This window comes from Dasypus novemcinctus, chromosome 13, assembly GCF_030445035.2.
Source record: "Dasypus novemcinctus isolate mDasNov1 chromosome 13, mDasNov1.1.hap2, whole genome shotgun sequence".
Classification (NCBI taxonomy): domain Eukaryota; kingdom Metazoa; phylum Chordata; class Mammalia; order Cingulata; family Dasypodidae; genus Dasypus; species Dasypus novemcinctus.
In genome coordinates, this window is record NC_080685.1 from 53,688,146 (window position 1) to 53,707,178 (window position 19,033).

The 19,033-nt window shown below is 46.7% G+C and overlaps 1 protein-coding gene across 1 annotated transcript in view; it reads left to right on the plus strand.

Moving 5' to 3' along the window:
* The first annotated feature begins 674 nt into the window (after positions 1-674).
* TNN (tenascin N) overlaps positions 675-19,033 on the plus strand; it is a 67,839-nt gene continuing 49,480 nt past the window's right edge. Inside the window, exons 1-5 of the mRNA XM_058310158.2 lie at positions 675-1,106; positions 2,519-2,893; positions 3,376-3,639; positions 7,828-8,013; positions 9,087-9,176. Coding sequence (XP_058166141.1) covers positions 698-1,106; positions 2,519-2,893; positions 3,376-3,639; positions 7,828-8,013; positions 9,087-9,176 — 1,324 coding nt within the window. The 5' untranslated portion in view covers positions 675-697. The remainder of the gene's footprint in view (positions 1,107-2,518; positions 2,894-3,375; positions 3,640-7,827; positions 8,014-9,086; positions 9,177-19,033) is intronic.

Below are 19,033 nucleotides of genomic sequence, written 5' to 3' on the forward strand. Positions count from 1 at the left end.
TGAGTGGGCTCTGCCCTCACTGGCCGAGTTACTCAGGACAACTTGCTCAACCTCCTCCTATGTGCAAAGCAGTGGTGCCGAGAATAGACTCTGGAGTCAAACTGCCTGGGTTCAAATCCTGCCACTCTTAGCTGTGCACCTGTGGGCTAGACATTTAAGGTAGCTGTGCCTCAGTTTCACCATTTGTAAAATGTTGGTAATAATAGTATATTCCACAAAGATTGTCATGAAGATTGAATGAGCTGATTTATATAACAACCAGCATAGTGCCTGGTGCATAGTAAGTGCTCCATGTGCAGTTATCATTGACACTAATAATGAAAAGATAATTTTATGGTTATAAAATGGATCAAAACCTGGCACATAGTACAGCCTCAATTAAGATAGCAATAGCCATTCTTCTAATATTAAAGTGCAGGGGAATCTAGAATTAGAAGTGAAGAAGAAGGCATCCCACATAGTGTAAAGAATTTAAGCAAAGACGGGACAGAAATGTGCAATGTGTGAGTAAGGAATGGAAAGTAATGTAGTAAGGCTCCTCAGGAGATACAGGAGGAATTCTCTCTGCTGATCTCTCAGCAGACTATGTGGATAGAATCCATGAAAAACAAACGTCCTTAAATAAATCTCCGTGGCTTTCTTCCATGCCTTCTCTGGACACAGGCCTCCTGGCCGGCCTGCTTCCTTCTCTCCAAGGATGGGTCTGCCGGGGATGTTCTGCTTCTCCCTGGGGCTCCTGCTTGGCTCAGTGCTCCTGGCAGCCTCAGCCCCCGCCACCTCCAAGTCCCATGGCTGCAGCAACAAGGAGCAGCAGGTCACCGTCAGCCACACCTACAAGATCGACGTGCCCAAGTCTTCCCTGGTCCAGGTGGAAGCTGACCCTCAGTCCCTTGCTGACGATGGGGACTCGCTCTTGGCCCCGGAGGAGGCCGGAGAGGAACAGAACATCATCTTCAGGCACAATATCCGCCTCCAGACTCCACAGAAGGACTGTGAGTTGGCAGGCAGTATCCAGGACCTGCTGGCCCGGGTGAAGAAGCTGGAGGAAGAGATGGTGGAGATAAAAGAGCAATGTAGTGTACAACGCTGCTGCCAAGGAGCTACCGGTGAGTTCATTAGTATTCATCCAACAAACTTAATGAGCACTTACTATGGACCAGGTGTTCTATCAACTCTGTGAATCTGGTGCATTCCCACCTCTTGCTCTGGGTTTCCCTTGGGGGACCATCATGTCCCTGCTGTTTATTCATTGGCACTAGCATCAGAGACATCTGGGAGTTCTGAGTAGGGAGGGACTAAGCAGCTCTTGAAGAGAGTTTAGATCCCCAGGTTAGTGCTTCCAGGTGAGAAGGGTCCCAGGGCTGTTTTACCTATGGATTCCACCTGTACTCAGAGAGGAAGCAATGGGAAGTAGAGGAGAGATGGGAGGCTTTGGAGCTAGACGGGACTGGGTTCAAACACCAGTTCTGCCTCTTTTTAGCTGTGTGACTTGGACAAATTTTTCGTTTCCTCAATTGCCCAATGTGCATAATTCTCCCAATTAGCATAGTTCTGAGAATTAAAGATGATGTACATAAAATTCCTGACCCACGCGAGATAGTCAGCAAATTGTAATTCTTTTATTAGTAAAAAAGTACTATGATTTGGTTTTATATGTAGCCGCAGTCCCCTCCCATGACACTTTTAGGAACATAAACGGCCCAGGCCGATTCAGAGCACCCCTACATGCCAGACCCGCCTAGGCACTGGGGTCATCTCATGAAGAAAAGGCAGAACAGGCGTTGCTCTCCAGGAGCTTCTACTTTGGAAGTGCTTTTAGAAAGGCAAGATGGTGTTGAGATGCAGGAAAGGGGGCAGGAGAAGAGGGGACTCTGCTGACGGACAGAAGCATTGGAGAAAAGGGGGTGAAGGCTTTCCCTCCAACCGTCTCTTGCTGTGTAGGGTCAGAGGGACTGATTTACCTGTGGGGAGCCTGGTTAATTCCTTTTCCCCCGCCCGCCCCCTCATAATTGAGACTGGGTTATTTTGTGGCTTCTGCAGGTAGGTCTGCAACCACGTCCCCAGGCTTCAAGTCCCGCTCCTCTCTGACTTGCTTGGTCCAGCTCTCTCCAGCACAAACCCGGGTCTTATTTGCCTCCCCCAGGGAGTTAGGTGACATCCTTGGCTGGTCCTTTTGAAAACTTGCAAAGATACTAAGTAATCCCCGCCTTCCGGAGAGGAAGGAATCGGGAGAATTCAGGGGAGCGTTTGGGATGAGAAGGGAAAGGGGAAGAGAGTGTTTCGCGAAGTTTTTCAAGCACGGAAAGGTGGAGACGTTGTAGATTTCACAGCTCACGAGGCCGGCTCGCGTTGGAAAGGCTGGAACCCTTTCTCCATTAGGGAGACCCCCACCCTGCTTCCAAAGAAAGTACCAGGCTGGGCCCCAGAAGTCACCTGCCTGCTCTTAGGGTCTCCGGGGACTCGCGGTCCCACCCCTGACCCCTCAAGCCTCAGCCTACCTTTCCCTCCCCCTCCCCAGATGCGAGCAGCCCCTGCAGCGGCCGCGGGACCTTCTCCCCGCAGACGTGCAGCTGCCGCTGCGAGCAGGGCTGGGAGGGCGCCGAGTGCGAGCGGCCCGCCTGCCCCGGGGCGTGCAGCGGCCACGGGCGCTGCGTGGACGGGCGCTGCCTCTGCGACGAGCCCTACGTGGGCGCCGACTGCGGCCACCCCGCCTGCCCCGAGAACTGCAGCGGGAACGGCGTGTGCGTGCGCGGCGCCTGCCAGTGCCACGAGGACTTCACCTCGGAGGACTGCAGCGAGCGGCGGTGTCCCGGCGACTGCAGCGGCCACGGCTTCTGCGACACCGGCGAGTGTTACTGCGAGGACGGCTTCACGGGCCTCGACTGCGCCAAGGGTGAGAGCGGAGACTCGCCTTGGCCGGCCTGACTCATTCCCCCCGTGCTGTGGACTGCCCACTGTACCATTTAACCGCTGTCTTATGCGAGGGGCGGGGGTCCTCAACCTTTAGCCTACATCAGAATCACCTGGAAGGCTTCCTGAAACACAGATTGCTGGATCCCACCCAGAGTGTCTGATTCAGCAGGTCTGGGGTAGGCCGAGTAATTTTCATTTCTAACAAGTGCCGGGGCGCTACTGACACTGCTGGTCTGGGGATCCCGCTTTGAGAACGCCTAGTCTCATGCGATCTGATGACTACACGTGTGGGGAGAAGGGTTGAGTACCTCCCAACCAGGGTATACATTCTGGCCAGTGGAGCACGGGCCTGACCTAGGGTCCTCGTCATACGGTTAAGTGTGTAGTCGCTGCTCAATTAATTCTTATTGGCCATGGACCCCCTCCCCTCTTTCCCCATTCTCTCCACCCTTCTGCCTGCAGTGGTCTCCCCTCAGGGGCTGCAGCTGCTCAGGAGCACGGAGGAGTCCCTGCTGGTGAGCTGGGAGCCCGCCAGCGAGGTGGACCACTACATCCTCAGCTACTACCCCATGGGGGAGGAGCTCTCTGGGAAGAAGATCCAGGTGCCCAAGGAGCAGCACAACTATGAGATCCTCGGTTTGCTGCCTGGAACCAAGTACATAGTCACCCTGCGGAATGTGAAGAAAGAGGTTTCCAGCAGCCCGCAGCATCTGCTCGCCACCACAGGTGAGGACGCAGCCAGATGCCCTGGGTTTCTCAGAATAGGCCCCATTTTAAACGCTTTCTTCCCCATTGTCCCCACAAATATAGGCCCCATTTTAAACGCTTTCTTCCCCATTGTCCCCACAATATTTGTGGGGACTGGGACCCAGAGAGAGCTGTCTGCTGAGGTGCTTTGGTGGAGGGGTGCAGGCAGTCCCTATTATCCCAACAGGGAAGGGGTACAGGGAACCAGTTGCCAGGCCTCTTTCTCCCCCTGTGCTTTGCTTTGCTAGTGACTCCCAGTGGCCAACCCAACCAGAAGCCAGAGGGCAAGGGAACCCAGGTGACGTAATTCAAGAGGTCATCACCTGGGATACAGAGCAGGGTTGGAGAATAGTGGAGGCTGCATCTGGAGAGGCAAACTGTCTCCAGTGCACCACCCAGTGCCACCAAAATGCTTGGAAGCATCGTTGTTTACTCTTAAGAAAGTCGTGTGTCTTCATGCACATTCTTAAAAGCAGCTTAGATCTTCAAGGGTTTAGAGAAACCTGCTTGTTTGAGTGACTCGGATTCATCTCTACTCAGGATGTTTTTATTGAGCAGCTACTATGCACTGGGTATTGTCCTACATGCTGATAAAAATGAGCTGCCTCCATCCTGCCCTAGGCTCCTAGGGAAAGATCCAGGGAGATCCAGGTGGTTGGGCCTTTGGCACTCAGTTGTCTTGGAGAAATATCAGGCAGCCTATGTTCTTTGGTGGTGGAGGAGGGTGGGATAAGGGTGGGTCAGTGATGGAAAAGGCAGTGAGGGACTTGTCATCCTGGGGACACATTTTTTGATTGCCTTTGTCAATGCCCTTTGGCCAACGACTGGTAGGAACACCCCTGTATTTGAACAAGTTGGGTTTGTTGCCTATTGCAGCGAGGGAGAATATACCATGGGGGAACTGTAAGGTGTCTCCATAAAAAAGTGTTTAAAGGGGCTTGTTATAGGATTTGGACTTGTGTTAGGTAGTTTTGGGGAGAGTTTAAGGAAGATAGTATTTGCTTGGATACGATGCTGTCAGGAAGTGGGGGTAATTCTGTGATTGGGATTCTTAATAAATCTTATATAGAAAGAGGGAAGACTCGAATGAGGTTAACGCTGTGATAGGGAAGATGCAGCAGTCACTCATATTGGTCAGGATAGGGGAATTTTGTGGTTTGGACAATGTTCAAGTTTTTGTCTGTCCAGACCTGTTTATGGAATGCCCTTTGTTTTTGTCTTGATCCATCATGGTCAAATGGCTTCACCTGATGTTGACACTACGTGAAGTTCTTCACGGTCTGCAGGAGAACACCTAGCCGTCTGTGAGTGCCAGGCCAGGTCACAGATGTCAGGGGCCCTTTCCCTTTCTCACCTTTTTGTCTATTTCCACCTCTGCCTACAGTCAGGGCGGTGCCTAAAGCCTCCCACTGGACAGAGACATCTGTTCTCAAAGTCTTAGCATCATCCCCTCTTGGCTTCTTGTTCTAGGGACTTGTAAAATCCTGCAATTGGGAAGTTTGTCTTTCTGTTTAATCTAATTCAAGTTAAATCCATTCTTATTTGTTCCTCATAGGAGCCTCAGATTGAGAGACACTTATCCCTATAATAATCTTGAACATTTTCATTAAGTCCCTGCTTTTCCATTTGTTGAATCCTTCTGAGTTCTCTTAAGCCATGTGAGACTCCTTCTACCTTCTCTGAATCACTTTCATTATTCACCTTGTGACCTGTTTTAGGTGCCTCAAGGAATTCCCATATTTGAAGGAAGTGAAAAAACAGAACCTAGAAGCTGGCAGGTGAGAGCCAGGCAGGAAGGAGAAAAGCTTCAGAGAGAAGGCTCCAAGGGCCTCCTTATCCATAATGGAATGAGATGAAGACATTCAGAGCTGGGGGACCCTTGAGGTCATTGAGTTCACCCTCTGCTGATGCACAAATCTTTATACTACATTCTTGACAAGCGGTCAGCTAGCCTGGGTGGGAACACCTCCAAGGAGGTGAAGGTGGGATATGACCAAGGAAGGGGGAAAGGCTGAGAATCTGGAGGTCTTGTCTTCCCTGTTCCAAACTTCAAAGTGAGGCACCATCAGCCTGGGGCTTGGCCATTGGAATTCACAACTCCCAAAGGCCCACTCTTTTTTTTTTAATCATTTTTTAGAAAATATTACATTCAAAAAATATGAAGTCCCATTCAACCCCACCTCCCCAATCCCCCACTCCCCCCACAGCAACACTCTCTCCCATCATCATGACATATCCATTGCATTTGGTAAGTACATCTCTGGGCATCGCTGCACCTCATAGTTAATGGTCCACATCATAGCCCACACTCTCCCACGTTCCATCAAGTGGGCCCTGGGGGATCTACAATGTCCTGTAATTGTCTGTGAAGCACCACCCAGGACAACTCCAAGTCCCGAAAACGCCTCCCCATCTCATCTCTTCCTCCCATTCCCCGCACCCAGAAGCCACCATGGCCACCCTTCCCACACCAATGCCACATTTTCTCTGTGGACATTGGATTGGTTGTGTCCATTGCACATCTATGTCAAGAGGGGGCTTAGATTCCACATGGATACTGGATGCAATCCTCCTGCTTTCAGTTGTAGGCACTCTAGGCTCCATGGTGTGGTGGTTGACATTCTTCAACTCCATGTTAGCTGAGTGGGGTAAGTCCAATATATCAAGAGTGTAGGAGTTGAAGTCTGTTGAGGTTCAGGGCGTGGCTATCATATTGTCAGTCCAGAGATTCAAATCCTCTAAATATATCTTAAACCCCAACACCAACTACAATTCCAGTAAAGTGGCATGAAAGTCTTGTGAAAAGAGATCCCATTTGAGTCCAGTTCCATCACGCAGAAACACCAGCTCCAAAGAAGGCCCAACTGACATGGCAGTGAACCCCATCTGCCATCTGCCATAGAACCCATGGGTCTCTTTAGCCCTCAAAAGAACCAATACCTGAGGTTGTATCTACTTTATCTGTCTCTGAGACTCTGCTCAGGTGTGCATAAGGGCAATCCTTCTGACAACCTCCAGACTCTTTTTTAGAGACAGCCATATAAACTCATTTCTCCTTTCCATTTCCCCCTTACATTAGTTCAAACAGCATTTTAAAGTCATGTTATTATATGTAGACAGGGATATTCTGCTGATCCACGTTGAACCTTTAATTCAAGGTCATTTTCTAGTTGCATCTTCAGCTGGTATTTGGTAGTGATCCCTTGGTGCCAGGGAGGCTTATCCCCGGGTGTCATGTCCCACGCTGGAGGGAATGCACTGCATCTACATGCTGAGTTTGGCTTCGAGACTGGCCACATTTGAGTAACATGAAGGCTGTCAGGAAGAAACTCCCAGCAAAGGCCCACTCTTACCCCTAATCCCAAAGTGCCTCCCTTAGAGCCACATCAGTGATCTATTATTTTGTATTAATTATGAAAATTTCGTGTGTGTGTGTGTGTTTAGTGAGAAACACATGGAGGGGTGAAATACTTTTAGCCATTAATATTTTACTTTGAATAAATGTAATTCCTCTTAGGAAAGATGGGTGGACAGCATAGGAACTCTACGTACCTGGTGGAAGTGCTAAAAGTTGGTAGAAGGTGCTGGAAGTATACTCAGAAGGGCCAACTTAAAATTCATCTACTTTCTAGTTTAGCCTAGGTTTAATCCTCAGAGGAGAATTTGAGAGGTGAGGGCTTTACCTCGGAAGACTCAAGAAGGAGCTGGTTGTATTATCAGCAAGTTAAATTTTAGACAATTCTAAATGCATTTCTCAAATTGTACATGGAAGGCCTGAGCCTGGGGCTGAGTCTCTGCAGTCAGGGACGCTGCGCTGAAGAGTGAATATTTAGCTCTAAGAACCTGCCTCCTGCGGTGGGTGGTTTGGGTGGCTGACCTAGAGGGTGGCTCAGTGCCTGGCCCACATCAGTGTGGAAAGGGAGGGCTGCGTGGTGTCTGATGGAAGGGGACCCGGGAGTGAGGCTGTCCTGAAAGTCTGTCCTCAAGAGACAGTTTGAAATCCAACAGTTTATTTGCCACTTTGGTAGCTCCAAGACTTGGGCTAAGGGCTGTGGCTTGAGGCTGAAGCCGGCTCTCCATGTGTCGAGAGAGGGAGCTGACTTGGTAGCCCTTTACAGACCTGCCGGAGCCTGGACCATTCACTGCTCTTTCTGGCCCCTGCCCTAGACCTTGCTGCAGTTGGCACTGCCTGGGTGACAGGCGAGACTGAGCACTCTCTCGAAGTGGAGTGGGAGAATCCCCCGGCCCAGGTGGACTACTACAAGCTGCAGTATGGCCCACTGGAAGGGCAGGAGGTGGCCGAGGTCACCGTGCCCAAGAGCAGCGACCCCAAGAGCCGCTATGACCTCACCGGTAAGGACCCGGCCCTGGGGGGTGAGGTGTTTGCTGCAGATGCTAAGGTGGGGACGGCGTGCAGAGGGACCGGCATCGCCACCGGTCAGAGTGTCCTTAGGAACCCCACTTGAACCCTTACCCCGAAACTCCCAGACACGAGCCCTCTAAGGTGTGTGCACCTGGAATTGCAGAACACCTTGTTAAGAGACTACACCTCACCGTCTTAAAGACCTTGTCTGTGTCTCAGGATGGATTTGGTGGTCTACAGACATTCTTTTTGGGAGAACGTTTGTGTGTGTGTGTGTAAGAGGGAGATGGAGGGAGAGAGAGATTGACGACTATGGACAGGTTCCGCCTGGTGCACCCGATGAAGCTCTGTCAATGAGGCCTCGGTCGGGGGAGCGGTCCCTGTCTCACATCTGGGCTAATCCTGCTGACAGCTGAAAATCAGACAGCTGTTAAGGAAGTGGGCCACATGGGGGTTGATCACGTTTTGTGGTGCCTGAAGATTATGTAATGTTCAGGGACCTCTGTAAGAAAAGTAATACGCAATTATGAGCAGCAAGTAAGGGCATGCCAGTGAGGGGCACCGAGGCTTCTTAGCTTCATGGTAAATCCTCCTCTAGGGCTTTGCTCAGCTGTGCATTCCGGGAGTTTAGTCTTGAGCAGGACTCTTTGTCCTTGTCCTGGTGGTTGGGTGGGGCTGGGGAGGAAAAAGTGGGTGTGCCTTGAGGCCCAATCAATCAAATTGCTTCTCCTGGGGAAGGACTTAAAAAAAAAAATCCAGACTAACTATTATAATGAGAAAGAAGGCAACCTTTAAGGGAAAAGGATGGTTGGGAGCAGAAAAATATTTGGGGCAGTCAGTGAAATGGAGAAATAAGAGGTAGGGGACCCCACAAAGGAACGGGGACTCCACGAAATTCTCCTCGGCTCTACCCTGTGTCCTTGAGCAAGAAGCCTCGTATTTCACTGGTTCTGTGACTCTTTACCTGCCTTAAGATAGAGGTTAGCCTTTGGGTGACCCCACAGCTTGCCGGGGCGGGGTCTGGAGCCTCACTCACAGCCAGCTCTGTCCACCTTGTGTCCAGGTCTGCAGCCCGGGACTGAGTATAAGATCAGCGTTATCCCCATGAGAGAAGAACTGGAGGGAAAACCAATTCTTCTGAATGGCAGGACAGGTAAGAGCTTCTTGGAGGCACAGGGAACGTTTAATCATGCTTACATTCTGATATTTTTCTTGGCTGCCTTCTCTCTGGATAAAAATTCTGGGTTTTGTGTGTAGAGAGATTCTATCTCTTTGTGTACTGACAATCAGTTTTGGGGGACTAGGGAGGGGAAGAAAAGCTTTCTTATTTTTTGCCTTGGAAAATCTCCATAAGTCTTGGAATCAAGGAAAAAGACCATTTGTGACATCCCTCTGCTTATTTTATTTTTAATCTTTTAAAAATAGTGTTAAAAAAATACACATAGATCATACACAATGTTACCTTAAAAAATGTAGGAGGATCCCATATACCCCCACACCCCACCCTTCCACATCACCAGTTCTTTCATCAGTGTGGCACAGTCATTATATTTGACGGATACATTTTGGAACACTGGTACATAGCATGGATTATAATTTACATTGTAGTTTACACTCTCTCCCAGTCCATTCAGTGGGTTATGGCGGGATAGATAATGTCCTGCATCTGTCCCTACAATATAATTCAGGACAACTCCAAGTGGTGAAAATGCCCCCATGTTACACCTCTTCTTCCCTCTCCCTGCCTTCAGCAACTCCCGTGTCTACTGTCTTCACATCAATGATACAGTTTCTTCCATTGCTAGAGTCACAATAATTCTATGGTAGAATACCAGCAAGTCCACTCTAATCCATGTTCTGCTTATTTTAATAGCTTCAATCAGTGGAATATTTCCAAGGCATTTATTATCTTGGACCTAGCACACAGCTCCATATTACCTAAAGATACACGATCTATAATTTTTTCCTTTCTGTTCCCATGTTTTTTGCTGCTGACCACACTCAGGCATGTATGGAAGACATACTCTTTGGATTTTAGTTTGTAGACAAAACTCAGGCCCATATTGAATTGTGAGCCTCTTGGTATAACTCTGTGCCTGTCTACCCTAAGCTGGGAGACATGATCTAAAATGTAGAGGCTGATCCTTGGAGGATCGCAAAGAAGGAATCTCTTAAGTTTAAGTCTTACCTTGAACATTTTTTTTAGTTCTTCTCAGTTCAGGCCTGGCAGGGGCTGACTGGGGTGGTGAGAAGAGTGAGATGGTATGAGAATTGAATCCATTATTTTAACTGCCTGACCGATTGTATATCTGGAACATGAAAGCATGATGGTTGGCCAATTATAAAGGCTAGGAATATAATTTAAGAAAAATACAATGTGCATTCTGCAGCCTGTCTAAATGTGGACCAGTGAAACGTTTTAGTGAGTCGGGAAGCGGTAGGCACTCCTTGCTTCTGGTGGCTTTCTCTTTTGCTGTGAATTGATTGAGAGCTAGTAGGTACCAAGCATTACCCTAAGTGCCATTCACAAATTATCTCCTTTACTTCTCACAGCAATCCTACGATGTAGGTACTATTATTATTTTCATTTCACAGAAAAGAAAACTGAGACTTAGAGAAATTAAGCTGAGGGTCACTCAGCCAGGATGTGGGAGAGCTGGGATTTGAACCCAGGATATTGAAGTCTAAGCTTTTGGGCTCAGCCCCAACGCTCAGCCCTTCCACTTTCACTGTCTCATCCTTCCTGTCCATTATTTCTGGTTCACTTTCATACTGTTTGCTTCCTAACTAAAAAATTTTCTGCGACTCCTTGTTTTAGGATAGGCTTCCAAGGGCCTGTCCAGCCAGTGCCATGGTTGTTCTCCCTATCTCCCAGCAGGGAGCCTCCTGCAGCAGACTGTGCGTGTGGTACTAATACAAAAGGCTTATTTTCACACTGTGGATTTGTTCATGTCTCCCAGCCCTGCACTATTATCACTAGCTATCAAGTGATTCAAGTAAACAAACCTTTATTGTAGGGTTCAGGGTAGGCACTAGGGATATGGACCTTTTGGAAACTTGCAAAGATGATAAGTTCCTGCATTTCAGAAGCTCACAGCAATAATAGCACTCATTCTTCTAGGCTCATTTCAAACCTTAGCTTCTTCTCTGAAGCTTCCTATGACCACATTAAGTGTCAGCTGTCTTTACCTCTGAGCTGCTGAAACATTTAATCATGCAGGGCCTTGAATTGCTAGTTGACTTGTGAAGTATATTTTCCTAACTAGAATGTCAGAAACCGAGGAAGTGTTTTTGTGGTCAATTGTATCCTAAAAGCAGAATGAGATATTTTATTGGATTACAAATAAATTTGTATCATGTGTCTTACTAATAGACATATTAAAAAGGCCACATTTTAAAGATCAGGAAACATTCATAAACTTGGCTAGACAATTTGTTTTCTCCACATTTTTTGCATCCCACAAGATGGAAAAGACACGAATTCAAGAATAGCATAAGCATGTGAAGGGAGGAAATGACACAGACCAGGTATTTTCCAACTGATCCCACAAAAGGGAGAGGATTGGTTAAAAATCCTCACTGTAGCACATGCAAAGCACATTGAAGCACCTTCTCGAAATTGGGCTTCAGCAGCAGGTCAGCTTCCAGAGCAGCAAGCACAGCCAAGCCGCTGTCTTCAGGTTAAATGTCCTTGGACTTCTCCAGGAGACCCTCAGAACTATATACTTCATATCAGATGACAAGAAGGGCAGGACCCCAACTAGGAGGTGATGGCATTCTTTTGTCCTCAGTTTCTCCATCTGTAAAATGAAGGGTTGGACTAAGTGCGTTTAAAGTCCTTTCTGGTTTTTTAAAAAAATGATTATGGTTATTCCTTTCATAACTTCTATGTTTCATACCTTTTTGTAGTGAGTATAAAACAAAGGACTACTTGCTTCATTATAATTTCGCAAGCTCTCATGTACAGCAGAGTACAACAACCCAGCATATTTACTTGTCAATAATTTTCACAGAACTTTCTCCCTTAGACCCTGCCATGAAAGAAGAGTTTGGCTTCTCTTAGTATCTTTCTCACTTTTGACCATTCTCCAAAGACAGTGCTGCATTTGGAATGGCCCAGCCCCTCAAACTTTTCTTCCCAAACTCCGTGTTCCAAGATGAGCTCCTGTTGTGGTAGCTTGCAGTGATGTACCCCAGAAAAACATGTCTTTAACCTTAATCCATTCCCGTGGGTGTGACCCGTTGTAGATAGGGCCTTTTATTTATTTATTTTCTTCTTTATTTTCTTTTAAATGTTATATTTATTTTATTTTTTATTAATTCATTTTTAAAAAATATTACATTCAGAAAATATGAGGTCTCCACGCACCTCCCACCGCCCCCACCCCACCACTCTCCCCTATCATCATGACACATCCATTGCATCTGGTGAGTACATCTCTGAGCATCGCTGCACCTCATGGTCAATGGTCCACATCATAGCCCACACTTTCCCACATTCCATTCAGTGGGCCATGGGAGGATATACAATGTCCGGTAATTGTCCCTACAGTACCACCCAGGACAACTCCAAGTCCCAAAAACGCCTCCACATCTCATCTCTTCCTCCCATTCCCCACACCCAGCAGCCACCATGGCCACTTTTTCCACACCAATGCCACATTTTCTTCGATTACTAACCACAATAGTTCAGGAATAGAATATCAGTAAGTCCACTCTAATCCTTACTCTATTCCTCCATCCTGTGGACCTTGGATTGGTTGTGTCCATTCCACATCTATGTCAAGAGGGGGCTTAGATTCCACATGGATGCTGGGTGCAATCCTTCTGCTTTCAGTTGTAGGCACTCTTGGCCCCATGGTGTGGTGGTTGACATTCTTCAACTCCATGTTAGCTGAGTGGGGTAAGTCCAATAAACCAGAGTGTAGGAGCTGAAGTCTGTTGAGGCTGAGGGCCTGGCTATCATATGGTCAGTCCAGAGATTCAGATCCCCTAGATATATCTTAAACCCCAGCACCAACTACAATTCTGGTAAAGTAACAGGAGAGGTTTGTGAAAAGAGATCATATCTGAGTCCAGCTCTATCATGCAGAAACACCAACTCCAAAGAAGGGCCAACTGACATGGCTGTGAACTCCATCTGCCATGACCATAAAACCTGTGGGTCTCTGTAGCCCTCAGAAGAACCAATACCTGGGGTTGTATATCTACTTTATCTGTCTCTGAGACTCTGCTCAGGTGTGCGTAAGGGCAACCCCTCTGATAACCTCCAGACTCTTTTTTAGAGACTCATAGCCATATAAACTCATTTGTCCTTTCCATTTCCCCCTTGATTTACGTCAAAAAGCATTTTTAACTCCTGTTATTATATGTAGATAGGGATATTCTGCTGGTCCGAGTTGAACCTTTTATTCAAGGCCATTTTCTAGTTACGTCATCAGCTGGTACTTGTTAGAGATCCCTCGGCGCCAGGGAGGCTAATCCCTGGGAGTCATGTCCCATGCTGAGGGGAAGGCAGTGCATTTACATGCTGAGTTTGGCTTCGAGACTGGCCACATTTGAGCAACACAGAGGCTCTCAGGAGGGAACTCTTAGGCACCCTGCAGCTCTAGGCCTTGTTCTTATTTCAGGTGCACAGGCTCACAAGCATAGTCATTAGTATCAGCGGCTCACTGTTGGATCCTCATTCCTTCCTGGTCCTTGCTGTTGCACCCGGGGGACTGCTGCTGCTCCCCTAGGGACCGTGACAGAGCCCCCCCTGGCCAGGAACCCAGCACCCCCCCAGCTGTTGTTTTTAATTGTTTCCACTATGAAAATATCCAAACATTTCCATGCACCCTGGACACATGCCCTTAGAACTCCCTGTCAACCATATGTCCCCTGTCAATAACATCCCACACCAGTATTCCTCTGCTGCCATTGTGGAACCACTCTGTGATCCAAAAATTCCTGAAAAGTGAAGCCAATATAATGCCAGGTTCCCTTAATAGTAAAATGGAATATAGCGATGAGTTTAAAGGTTAGATATAGAATACATATTAATTTGGAGAAATTCTACATCCTATCTTTTTCTTTTCTTTTTTCTAATTATTAAGCTTATCTTCACAAGAGTTTTAGATCACAGTAATTCATATATACAATATACAGTACTCCCACATATCCAATATAAAACCTTTTCCCTTCCACAGCAATAATCTTTTAACATATTCATACCATATTTACTGAAACTGATGTACAGATATTGAGACATTAAAAGAATATGAGGTCCCCATATATCCCCCAACCCACCTACCCCACCCCTCCCACATCAACCTCTTCTATCATTGCGGCACATCCACTGTACCTGGCAAATACATTCTGGAGCACTGCTGCACCACATGGACAGTGGCCCACGTTGTAGTGCACACTCTCCCCCGGACCACCCAGTGGGCCACGACAGGACACACAATGTCCAGTATCCATCTTTGGGGAGAAAGCATCACCTTGCTGATGCCTCAAATTTGAACTTCTCCCAGCCTCAAAACTGTGAGCCAATAAATTCCTACTGTTTAAGCCAACCCACTAAGTGATGATTTGTTCTAGCAGCCAGAAAACTAAAGCACTTAACATTCAGCTATCCAGCACACATATCTCAGTGGCTGAAAAATATTAATTATGGCTCCCATTTGAGGGTCTAATGTATGCTAGGCTCTATGAAGATTTATAACCATTATCTCTGATTCTTATAATAGCAGTGCAAGTATTAGTATTCCCATTTTATAGATGAGAAGTTTGAAGACTTTACAAGACTCATCCAAATAAGTGAGCTAGCATCTGAACTCAGCTTTGCTTGAGATCAAAGCTGATAACCTTTCTAGAAGCAACACTAGAGAACAGTAGTAAGAGGGGTTTATCTCCCTGAGCACATTCTCTACCAGTGGTGCCTTTTGAAAAAATCTTTTGCCACAATAGAAAAACAATAGAAAAACCCTGTGAAAGCAAGACCATGGACACATAGCTACTGTAGTTCAAAGTCCTTTCCCACGAACTCACCTTCAAACCAGTGACACAGGTCCTCTCCCCCATCCCTGCCCCAAAACGAATACCATCATAGATTTTAGACCCTGGCTGTGTCATTTTCCACTCCAGTGGGTGATTCACCAATGGACATTGTGAGAGGAGAAACCTGTCCCTAATGCCTGTGTTACGGCATAGACTTAGGACAGCCATTCCCTCCCACCCTGTGGAGGATCTTGTTATAAAGTAGAAATGAACTTTCCTGATATAAATAGAGTTCCTAGTTGACCTCTTTAATATATTCAGGTTTTGTCAAGTAGATCTCTTTGAAGTGGAGCTCACCTTTATTCTAACAAGGTGAGTCCCACTTACCAAACCTTACAAGCCTTGTCTTAAATCTCTCTTACCTTGAATGGCCCTGAGAAAGGTTCCCCCACAAGGGCCACTAGTGTCCAGCAGGTGGGAAGATGCAGCCCAAGGAGGAAGTTGGAGCTGGGGTAAGGATAGCGTGTCTTGTAGTTGAGGCTACAGCTGTAACTAATCTATGATTTGGCCAGCAACTGCAGCTAGTGAGAGGCTTTGTAGGATGGAAAAACTGTTTAATGATCCCACATCCCTTCTAGGCATCAAGGGAGGTTTTGCCCTGCTAAGCTGGCCTCTTCCAGCAAAGTGACCCTTCCTGGGGCTCCCATCTCTGGGGACTTCCTCCCACTTCTGTATCTTTGCATTTGATTCTCACCCTGAGAATTGTCAAGGAGAAGAGAAGCTCTGAGAACAGCCTCCTTCCAACTTCAACTTGTTTTAGGGAACTGGGAGAAAGAAGGGGTAGGAAGAAAGTGTCTTGAGCCCCAGACTGGTCCAGCCTCTAACTGGCCGTGTGTGTTGGGAGAAGTCATGACTGCTTCCTAGGCTTGAACTACTAGGTCTCCCTTGTGATTTTTTTCCTCCTACTTTTCGTAACCAAGATGCCTTTTCCTGTTTCTTCTCCATCCCTTCAGTACTCTGAGACTGCTTGTGGGAAAAGGAGCTTTAGGGCTTGTTATTACTTCTTCAAATCTTCCTACCCCTCGCAGGCAACCCCTGCCCAGCACCAACCCTACAAAGCCACAGGCCTGTGTGGCAGTTCCTGGCAGCTCCATGAAGTAATCTGTGCAGGGGGAGGAGGTAGGAGACACTGTTGGTTTGCTTTGGAGAAGATGAGGGCAAGGGATGGCAAGAGGCAAGACTGTTGGGGTGTTCTTGCTCTTCTCTTTCCCCCATTCTCACTTTTCTATTCTGAATGACCCTATTTTCAATTCATCACTAATGTTCCCAGTTTCAGATGCTACCTTGGAGGGCCTCTTTTTCCCCCTCCCTATCATGTGCAGAATCATGCCTTGCACAGGAAGGGCTGACAGAAGGGGAGGGAGTCCTCTCTGTTGTGCATGCTTTCTCTGGAACATCCTCTCAGAGCCTGCTACAGCCTCCAGAGGCCCTGGACCCCATCTCATAGGTCTGAGTCAGCACCAGCCCTCTATTTCAGGTGGCCCACTCTGCCAGTGAGGCATGCCCAGCCCTTGTCTCCCAGGAGGCTACAGTCAGACCAGTTTCTCTCTGTTTTTTTCTGAGTTCCAATCCTACTGCAGCTGCTGAATTTCAGATTGCAGTCACCTTTCAAATCACATGTTATTTTATTTACAATTTTTTGGGGGTAGTTGTTCCATAAGAAAAGGCTGGTGATACTGCTGTTTAGGATATAGTAGTATAAAGTAGAAATATGTTGTCTTTGAATGACAGGAGTGGGTTCATATCTTGGCTCTACCACTTAATGTGTCCAAAACCAAACTTTTGATCCCATTGCCGTCCCTACCCCCAATTTTGAACCCTCCTCTCCCTCCTATCTCTGCATCTCTGTAAAAGGTAACTCCATTTTTCAGATTGCTTAGGCTTCAAAACAGCAAGTCATTGTATCCTACATCAAAGCCATCCACAGCTTCTGATAGCTTTACCTTTGAAATTCCCCAAATCCCACCTTTCTCATGAGCTTTATCTCTGCCACAGTTACCCACACTACTGGTATCTGTCACATAAAATGTTGTAGGGACCCAGATAACCTCCACTTTTGACCTGCTATAGTCTGTACTCTCCCTATCAGCCGGGGAGGTCCTTTAATAACATAAAGTCAGATAATGTCATTCTTCTGTGCAAAAATTCCAGAGGCTTCTCATTTTGGTCAATGGAAAAGGCCAAAGTCATTACCATGGCCTTCCAGGCTATCCAGAAGCCACTTGCCATCCCCTCACTGGCCTCACCTCCAGCCACTTAGCCCTTTACTTACTCTATCAGATGGTCTCCTTGCTGTTTCCTGAATACACAAAGCAGGGCCTTTGAACTAGCTGCTGCTTCTGCCTGCTATGAAGTTCCCCCAAAGTGCACATAGCCCACTGCCTCATTTCACTTCAGTCTTTGTTCAAATGTTACTTTTCCTGACTTCCCTGTCTAAAATAATAAATATCTTTTGTTCGTCCATCTCTAATCCCTTTCCTTCACCTTATTTGACGCCATAATACTGCCACCACCAAATGTATTATATGTTTGTTTACTTGTTTATTGTCTGTCTCCTCCCAGGAGAATGTCAGCTCCATAGGAGAGGGGCCTTGCTTTGCTAACTGCTAAGTCCCCAGTTCCTGGTATGTGCCCATTGAGTGCTTGTGGAATGAGTCAGGGACTACCATTTACTAGCTGACCTTAGGAAATTTATCTAACCTCTCTAAGTAGTCCTTATTAATTTTCTCAACTAGTACATTTGGAATCTGATAAATACCTTACATTGTTACTATGCAGTTAGATAAAGTCATATATGAAGAGCATCCATTGGCACTTAGTAGGTGAGCAACAGATGACAGTTGTTTAAGGTGGAGATATTTTATTTCCTTGCACACAAGTAGAACATGGCCATGGTGCTTGAGGAAGGTGCATTGAAGTCGATGTTGGCAAAACCATGCAGACATGTTAGGTTGAAACTTCTCTGCTGGAGAACCCTTGGCCAAGAGAACAACAGCAGCATGGGAAAGGAGGAGAAATGCTTAGGTTTCTGAGAGTAAGATACTTTTTTGTGTGGCTTTGCTCAAAAGGATACAGATGTGTATATAGGAAGGGCTCTTGTGGCAAGAGTCAGCTTCATTCTGTGCAACATCTTTATCAGTGACCTTGATGGATGTGCTCAGGTGACTTATCTATTAAGTTCACAAGTGATAAGAAGCTGGAAAGAGAAGTGGGAATGGTGGATTATAGACTCCATTTTAAATGGAATCTGTAAGATAAAATAGAACAAGGATAAATATTGGGTGTAGGAGATGTATTATACATGCAAAAAATAGGGAAGATGTGACTTAAGGTGGAGGCCCTCAACCTTTGGTGTGCATCAGTATCACCTGTGGAGTCCTTCCTCCCTGCCTTCTTTCCTTCCTTTCTCCCTCCCTCCCTCCTTCTTTCTTAAAAAGATGCCAGGGCTTATCTGAGAACTTCTGAATTAGAATCTCTGGTGGTGGTACTCATTTGGTGCCAAATGTTGACAAAGATTAAGAACCCTGGTTTAGAAGGGATAGGTGTGACAAAATTTAGGGATATTCTGAGGCCGTGGCCTTAGGGTATCCTACTGGGAAGCACTGTATCCAGGCCATGCCTGGTGTGCTGTGCTAGCACAGGAATGCCACATGGGCAGTGATTTCTGACTCTTCTATTCATTGATGATTCTGGAATGTCATTCTGTCCCCTGGCATGTACTAAATGATTACTGAATGAATGAAATTAATGTTTGAAATTCTTATTTGTAAAAGGGGCGTACAGGAGCTTATCCAGAAACATGGTCTAGAAACTGTAATTTGAAAGGAATGGATGGGTGAGGAGGACTAGAGGAAGATTTGGAAGAAGAATGAAAATGATTTTAAGTTCTTGCTAGGTAGTCTCTCAGAAGAGGCATTAGGTTTATTCTATCTGACCATGTAGAGTAGAAGCACAATCAACAGCTACATG